We start from the raw sequence: 9,376 nt of genomic DNA on the forward strand, positions 1-9,376 counted from the left end.
AGGGGAACCCATTTGTATTTGTCTATACAATTTTCTCTCGCTTTATACAAACACAAACGCAATGTATACATTTGTGTTTGTATAAAGTGAGAGAGGCGAGTTAGAGTGGCGAGCGAGATCTGGGAGAGGGGAGAGAGGAGAACGAAAATATATGTATATATATAATTTTCTCTCGTTTTATACAAACACAAACGCATTTTATATATTTGTGTTTGTATAAAAGCGAGAGAGGCGAGCGAGACTGCCACCAAAACGAGAGAGGCGAGCGAGATTCCACCGGGAAGAGAGGCAAAAATAGCAATAGTTTGCTATAGGGTACAATTAAATCAAACTATGGTTATATCATTTAATTTGAATTAATAGTTTGCTATTATATACAATTTTCCCTAAAGAATATGCAATTTTCATTAGTTGTCCTTTTTTTTGGAACATTTGTTTAGAACAATGATCCACTTTTTATTTTTCTTGTAACCTAAAGAACCTTTTAAGTCATGGTCTAAAGATCATTATTGATCAAATTGAAGATCTTATGAGAAAATTAGACTACGGTTTAAAATTTTATAAGTTATTACATACGTTAGACGATAATCTAATGTTACATATGTAAGATAGGTAAACAAAGATGGTCATGGAGTCTTATCATTGATTATATTTCCACAGTTGTTACAAACATGGTCAAAAACTAAATGATGGCTTAAAAAGGATCATCTGTGTTAATCAGCGCATTACATCTATTTAACTTGTTCTTTTCAGCCCAATATAAGAAAGCCCAATTTTCTAGTCCAAGTTATAATATTAAGTCCAACATTTATTTCTGCTTGCCAATTCCCTTCTCCAAATGCTAATAAATGATAACAATAGTAAGATTTATGGAAAAAACTATTTTTCTTTTAAAGAAGTAAAATAGGGTGGGTTCCTTAAATTTATATTGATTTATTCTTCCCCAAATTTGCTTAATTCATTCTTAGTGGGCAAAGCAAAACCATTTCTATCAAATAATATGTACATAATTAATACGAAAACATCATTATCATGTTGGGTGACGACTCTTTATCAATTATACTTTGTTTTCCACGAGCTATGTTTCCTTGTGAGATAATTAGAGTCTCGAGATAATTACCTCAAATATCTTCAATTGATTTAATTTACAAATAGTTATATATATAACCTATGACAAATTTAGAAGATCAAAATGTGCAAGAATATATTTAAGGGACCATTTAAACCTTGCTTAATACTTCCTCTGTTTCCAATTACTTGTTCACTTTTGAATTGACACACCTATTAAGAAAACAATGATTAACATAATGAGTTTATCATTTTACCCCTATTAACTATGAAGTGGTGAATTAAAAATTTAAGATTTTCAAAAAGTTCTACATTTTTTAAAGTAATTAATTGAGGGTATAATAGATTAAAAAAATTGTCCTCTCTTGATTTGTCAAAATGGACAAGTAATTAGGGACAACTAAAAAAAGAAAAATGGATAAGTAATTAGGGACAGAGGAAGTAATGTCTCATTTTTTGCTTTTTATCATTTTCTCGTTATTTTGCCTTCTCACTTTCTCTTATATTCTGAATTGAAAAATGAAATAATTGCAGCTATAAATGTAAGGGTGTATCTAGAAGTGGAGAAACCTAGATTTGTGCTTTGCATTGATTGATAAGTAGACTCAAACATAAAGAGAGTTGAATGCACTAAGCAAGTGGCAATTAATTAGTCCGTTTTATTTTAATTAAATAAATACATAAAGTATTATTTATATTTTAAAGCATAATTAGTAAAATATACTTTCGATAAATATTTTTTAAGAAGAAAATGAAACAGAGTGAATATGAAGGAAAATTAAATCCTTTTCATCATCAATTAAGATTCCTACCTCGAGGACGGCTTTTTTCTTGGATCCTTCAATAATGATAAGATTAATAACACTTAAATAATTGTCATCTCTTTCTTGGGATTGCCTTCGATTTTTAAAGTACAAGAATTTCGAGGAAGATCTCAATAATTAATCTCCATCCGTTGTTATTTATATGTTGTCTTTAAACTCTTCAATACATCAGGACAAAACGATTGATCCAGTTGAGAGTGTAGCGTAGGAGACAGGTAAGATGACCATCAACGGACAAAAGCCTCTATCAAAATAAATGAGTTTTAATACCCTCTTCATCCACTTTTAATTGTCATGGTTTTCTTTTATAAAGTTACACGATAATAACTTTAACTAACATTTTATAATGTATTTTTATCATATTGATATGCAAAAAATTGCAATCTATAGTACTTTTCGTATAGATTTTGAATATCTAAATTTTTTATTTAAAATATCGAATTAATGTAATCTAATTTAAGTTTGAAAATTAGTTAAATTAACTTTTGAAAAACTAACATGACAATTAATACTCCCTCCATTCCATATTAATTGAATTTTGAGGTGTTCACACTCTTCAAGAAAAGTAGATTAAGACATAAATTGAACATAGTTTTCCATTTTTACCCTTATTAATTATTGTCAAATTTATTGAAGTCATCACATTGAAAATCCAAATGAAGGGTAAAATTGGAAGAACACTCTAACAGTAGTCTTGAAAACTGAACAATTAAATTAATTTGAAAAATGAAAAATGTCTCAAAAATTCAATTAATATGGAATGGAGGAAGTAATGGACAGATGGAGTACTCATTTGTCATTTCACAAAATCAATCCATAAATTACATTATTCTTTCTATTTTACCTTTGAAAGTTATTGGTCTTGAAAATGTACATTTTCCAAGATAGAAAAACTAAATAATTAATCCATGTTCATTTATTGAAAATTTGACTTAAAAAATACTAAATAAAGGTACTCTATAATGATAAACTTATCGAGTTTCTTAAGGAGCGCAAAACCTAAAATAAAACAGAGAGGGAGTACGACCATATAGGACCTTTTAAACTTCTATTATCGTCGTTTCTCTTATTATTTTTTTAATCCTTTGTGTTCAACCGATATTAATTGGGGGGATTAAATTTTGATTATGCTAATGTATTTACTTTATGTCTAATGTACTTTAAGATTTTCTTCAAGTCTTGTTAGGCAATTTTACGTTAATAGAATATTTATAAAACTTTTAGTGCTAGAGAAATTAATAAATGATGATGAAGGACATGGCAGTAAAAGTTTATTAACTTATTACTTTAAATTATTTTTGGGAATTATATTTGTTGTTGTTGTGAAAAAAAAAAAAGGAGAATTGAATTCACAAAATTCGTCTTCTCATTCTTTGGCATTTGAAATTTGGTTGAATAGAGCCACTGCCAATTGGAGATTAAGCAAATAATGACCTTTTTAATAATTAGCACTAATTAAAGCATTAGTGTTTGAAGGAATATTTAAGTGCTAACATCAGGATTATTAATAATAATTTAGTGGAGATTAAGTACTGAAAGTGACTTTGCTTTGGTGTTTACGAATTAGGGCCCTCTCAAATATTAAAATTATATGTACCTCTTTATTATTATTATTATTATTATTCTATGGATACTAAATACTCTATTTTTGTTTTTCTTAAAGAAAATTCAAATATCATCCACTCTACATTTTAAATTATTAATCATAATGATTACTCATTTGACGACAATTATTAAAAGAGGAAAAGGAAAAAACAAACGTCTTTTTATCTGGTTGCCTTTTGTTTTCTTTCTTCCTTTTTTCTTTTAATGTGTATTTAATATGTTCAATGCCAATGAGTTGTAAAGTACTTTTATTAAAATAATTGCACTCTTATTTCAGCCATAAACTTAAACAGTCTACTTTAAGGTTAAAATAATTGCACTCCTATTAAAATCATTCGAGCTTTCTAGTGTCCGAATCAACTTGTACATATTATTTCTAATCTGTCAAGTATTTATTATCTCCCACGAGTATATGAACTGTGTAACTCTTTCTAAATGAGACTCTATCCACTGAACGCAAGCATCATATCGTCCTAAGATAGCAAAACCAATGAGAGAATAGAGTGAATGATATTGACTATCGTTAAATATAGCACACAACAACAACATATCAGTATAGTTCCACAAGTGGAGTCTGGAGAGTAGTATGTAGGTAGAAAAAGAATGAAGGAGCCTAAGTGACTCAACTAGTGTGGTATTGAGTGGAACTTTAAATTTGACAAGTCCAAAAGTTCTGGCAAAACAAATATATATTGTACCCTTCTGTGTATACTGCCATTGATAATGTATCCTTGCAATGGCAGGACAGTTTTCTATACATGTATTCAATTATTGAGTTTCTGAAGGAAAAAAAAGGAACATTTTAATATAACCCTTTTCCAAATGCTTCCGAGGATTTCAAGTGCATCGCCCCTTTACTGCACCAGTCGCCTCAGAAGCAAAATGCAGCACAATGTTTTCGAGTGTTGACAAGTATGTCCTCCAAATATGTCAGTGCGCGGAAGTACTTTTCTATAATGCAATGTTACCACCATCATAATTTACATGCTGCTTAAAGTTCATCGTCATAAGATGGTTCTAAGCACTCCCATGGGTTGGAGTAAAAATAATCCTCCTCTTTAGGTCTGTCTTGAATGACCAATCTCTTTGTTGGGTTGCCCATACGTTCAGCGTGAGCTTCCTTAACAGCGGTAGAGAACTCATCCCATGTCAATGATCCAGCATTATGTTGGTCTATTAAATCCACCAGATGCTTTCTGTCTAACAAGATAGTTTTCTTGTATCCAAGATATCTGTGTGGGGAATAGTGGACATTCAGATTAAATGAATATTGTACAAAAACCACCAAACCAAGTGTACCCTATGTGTAATGTGCATACATAATGAGTGATTAACTGCATATAGAAAGAATGTGAGGTATGACACCACATGAAATTCTTTCATGGCTCTTAAAAATTTTGCAAATTAAATTTCTAGAAGCAAGTAAAGTAACAACTATTTAGAATATGAAGTCGCTGTTTCAATATGCTACCATGATTTATCAAAAGAGAGTACCTGCGATGTCCTTCAACAACTTTGGCCATGTTTCCATCATATGTAGGAACAAAGATATCGCTCTCCAAGGAAACAAGATAATCTAATGCTGCCATTTGGGAGGAGTGATTTTGAAAGAACCTCAGCTCAGAGGACTCGAGTAGTGTCTCCTTCCTTACCTATTAGAAAATAAAGCCGGTGCAAATGGTGAGTCTGCAATATTCAGCCAGCATATTCAGAAGCTTAAGAATTAACTAGAACTTTCTAACTACCAAATTAGGATAAGCTGCAGCAAGACTAGCCATTCTCCTTTCTCCACCATAAATCTCTCCAGCCGCAATGTACACTTGAATACTAGGATCAATGTCCAATGCCCTTAAAGTAAGAGCAGTTTCCTCAGGGGTCAAAGGACACAGACCATCTCTTCTTTTCAAATCTGAATTTATAATTTTTTCTTTCCACCATGGATAAGCATATCTACAGGAAAAAATGTTAATTAATCAGCCAATGAACGAAGGATGGTTAAAGCCACCAACAAATACAAGGATTTAACTTCACCTCATTCTTGTCAACTCTTCCACCTCCTCCTGCTTGCATCCCTGAGTACAGCCAGAGAAAGCTAACATATCCATTTCGTATCTCAGGTGCAGAACCATAAATGGACCTTCTTGCCTAAGTATTCTGACAACCTTTCTACCCAACTCTTCAATTTGAGGGGTGAATTTCAATGCACCAAAATTAACTCTGCATCGTAGCTTTTGAATTTCCATAGGTAGTCCATTATTGGCAAGCCGAGCATCAGTCCTGTTCAAATGAACTACTTTATACTGCTGAATTAAGGGAAGAATCTGTATTCAAAAAATGATCATCATTACACTGGAGAAGGATGCGAGAGTTAATAGCAATAACAAAATACCATTTAGCAAAAAACCACAAACCTGATTATGGTAGTAGGAAATGTCAGACCAACTAATAGGAGCCATAGTATGAGTCACTCCTAACTCTACCCTCCTCTTTAGTCTTGGAGGTAGCTCCTTCAATATTCGAACTTCATCTCTCAAGGACATTATGAAGTGATCAACATCAAATATGTCTTGAAATTCACTGCAAATAAAAAACTTTGTTAATACAAATCGCCATCTTTTCTTTCTTAAAAAAGAACTCGGTAATTTGAAAGACAAAAATCAAGATAATTGAGTGGACACACCTCGAATCAGCCCAAAAGGAGGTTTTATCCAGCTCGGGAACAATAAGAGTCACATTCAAATATCTTGCTATAGCAACCATATCACATATCTGCAACAAGGACAAAGGGGAAACACGAGTGACAAAATCATCTCACAAGTCAAATTCACAACAGTTGTCTAAATTAATTACATTTGTATGTGGTATGTACTGATTGATCTAAAGCAAGCTACTAACCGCTGACCGCATTTGATTAAGCCCACCATTGCATGAAACCATGAGGTAACCATTATTCCTGTAAACCCCTGATTCACCCAAATAATCATAACATCAGTCAGTCTGACAGACTCTTAAAATGAAGTCAATAGCTCTAAATTGGACGGGGAACTTCCAATATTGTAGGTCAGGAAACAGATAACCATGAAGATAGCTGCACAACAATTTTGTTTTAGAATTAGGGTCACTAAAAGTTGGATTAACTTGAATTGGACCATTTAGTGTATGATGATTTTAACTAAAATACCAAGCCAACAACTCAACCAATGAAACTACTGTCTACAAAAGCATACAGATTATAATTAACACAATAGTACAATAACATAGTGATATGTGAATCTTCCTTCTATGACAAGCTCTCCAACTACAATATCCATAAATGGCATTAAGCTATACTCATTAATAATTTCATATTCCCACTAAAAAGACTCCATTTTGATGTTTCCTATTATCCTTTGACACAACAAGCAACATGATCTCTAAGTTGTCAACCAAAGTAGGTGAAAAAACAAGTCAGCAGGGCACTAACATGGACATGAAAAAGAATAAAGGCACACACACGCCTGCGAAAAATCTTATACTTACTCTTTGGTGGAAGAACTCTGGCAGGGACCTCAGACGACGATTTAACAGCCAGTACTGCAGCTGATTCGTGAGAAGGACAAGGGGGCCATCCTTTTAAAACTCTAGGACCCCAAGTCTCTCCCAATATCGTTAATTGAACTAAGCAAATCCATATAAGCACTGATGTTGTGATCCTTATCATCCATAACTTCATTCTAGACTTGGATGACATAGAACTTTTTAGTTTTTCCAAACGACTTTCTGCTAAAGCTGTTACTTTTAGCCCCATTATGCCCAAATTCCCCCACCCCTTGGGATTAACTACTTTCTCAGCACATTTCCCCAAAAAACTACTATTCAACTCACAAGTTGAATTTCTTATTTGTTTTCCTCAATCACTCATCACACACAATCAATATACCCAAAAAAAAAAGTCACTTTTTTGGGTAATGTAGGATCCAAAGAAATCAAAATCCTACTTTTTTTTGATACCCAGAAATGCTTTTATAAAAAAGTTGAAGAAAGAAGACAAGGAGTTACAAAAATGTAGAAATCCGAACGTCAATGAGAAAATTTCAGATTTTTCTCTTTCAGAAACTTGAGCAAATTTTGGATTCTGAAACCTTCCAAAGACGACTATTTCGATGAAGAGAAGCAAAATCCCTAACTCTTTCGCACCTTACGAGTAAATTCTACAAAATGCGGCAATCTTTAACTGATCACGGAAGCGAATCCCAATAATTTTGAACTTTTTAAATGAGGAGAAATCAATAAAATACACTGACTAGCAATGAATGTGGAATACGTAGGATATCTAGAGGAGTTGGTGTCTGGACGGCGGTGATGTTGCCGGAATGTTGGAAAGCCGGTGACCGGTGACCTGTGTGAAGAGGGAAAAAAGAAATTTGAGGAGAAAGGGAAAAAAAAAGAGAGAAATGAATATACAATTGGGTCGGTTTATGCTGAGTGAAGCGGTCATAATATATGGATCGGGTTTAACCCTTGGAGAGTGGGTAGTTATGACATGCCAAAAGTGTTTTTTTATGTGGATATTGATGTTTATTATGGTTAATAAATGATAAAATTAATATTAAAATGTGTATAAACTGCAGCTAAGTACTCCCTCAGTTCAATACAACGATAGTTGTCCACTATTGATTTGATGTTAATGGCGGAGTCAGAATTTATAATAAGGTGTTCAAAATCTGAAGAAATAGACATACAAAGTAGTTGAAGAGGGTTCGACATCTACTATATATACCTAAAAATTATTTAACCGTGTATAAATAATCTAATTTTTCACCGAAGGAAGTTCGGATGAACCCCTAACTATAAGGTGGTTCCGCCACTGTTTGACAATACCCCTTAAGAAACAATAAATAATAAGGCTAATATTACTATATTATCCTTTGACTTTATTAAATATAATGCTTTGAGAAATGTGTCAGATGATAAATAATACTTTATTTGTCCACTTTTAATTGTCATGTTTCGTTTTTCAAAAATTAATTTGACTAATTTTCAAAATTAAATTAGATTACATTAATTCGATATTTTAAACAAGAAATTTAGATATTCAAAAACTATACGAAAATTCTATAAATTCCAATTTTATGTATATCAATATGATGAAAAAATACATCGTAAAATGTTAGTCAAAGTTATAATCGTTTGACTCTAAAAAAAGAAACTATGACAATTAAAAGTGGAGGGAAATAATATTTAATAGCAAAGATAAAATAGACATAAAAAGGTAAAATATCTCTTAATTTTTTAATTAAACAAATATTATTGAATTATTTTTAATATAATGAACAACTATTATTGAACGGATAGAGTATTAATAAGCACTCTACATACAAGAAGAGTGGACGAATTCGTATAGTAGAATCGTAAATGGTCTCCCAAATGTGATTTTTGATTCGATATCCTCTGCATAAAATCTTTTTTATTTGTGCTTGTGAAGTTAGGCTTATCTAGCATGTTTTCTCTATCCTGTTTAGCTTTTATTGAAGTTTAATTCGTGCATATTCGAAAGATAGTGATTACAATTTTTCTCGTTAAAATAAAATATTTTATCTATTTTAATTTACGTGTTTAAGTTATATTTGAAGAGTTCAAATATTTTTCTTTAGATATAGCGTTTGGTTAGATTGTATTATTCTCCGTCATTATATAATTTCACACATTAACAATAAGCATCTTACATGATATAATACAAATCAATTTGAGTATATCCTACGTAAATTGCCATGTAAGACACATATGTTTACTTATTCTTTGTATGTATTTAAATGTATTTGTGCACGACTAAAATTAAAAGACATACATAAATAGTAGCTAAAGTCAAATTAAAAAACACGTTATATATTAACGTCTTT

The 9,376-nt window shown here is 31.7% G+C and overlaps 1 protein-coding gene across 1 annotated transcript; it reads right to left on the bottom strand.

The window, feature by feature from the left end:
• Positions 1-3,988: 3,988 nt before the first annotated feature.
• On the bottom strand, positions 3,989-7,953 carry LOC102601962 (uncharacterized protein At1g04910-like). The gene is made up of 8 exons (XM_006354681.2): positions 7,017-7,953; positions 6,393-6,460; positions 6,178-6,266; positions 5,909-6,074; positions 5,529-5,818; positions 5,243-5,447; positions 4,992-5,149; positions 3,989-4,729 (listed from the first exon to the last, which is right to left on the bottom strand). Exons 1-8 carry the CDS (start codon positions 7,282-7,284, stop codon positions 4,489-4,491), a joined length of 1,485 nt encoding a protein of 494 aa, XP_006354743.1. The 5' UTR covers positions 7,285-7,953; the 3' UTR covers positions 3,989-4,488.
• Positions 7,954-9,376: the final 1,423 nt, after the last annotated feature.

The sequence above is a fragment of the Solanum tuberosum genome, unplaced genomic scaffold (genome assembly GCF_000226075.1).
Source record: "Solanum tuberosum cultivar DM 1-3 516 R44 unplaced genomic scaffold, SolTub_3.0 scf00180, whole genome shotgun sequence".
NCBI lineage: Eukaryota > Viridiplantae > Streptophyta > Magnoliopsida > Solanales > Solanaceae > Solanum > Solanum tuberosum.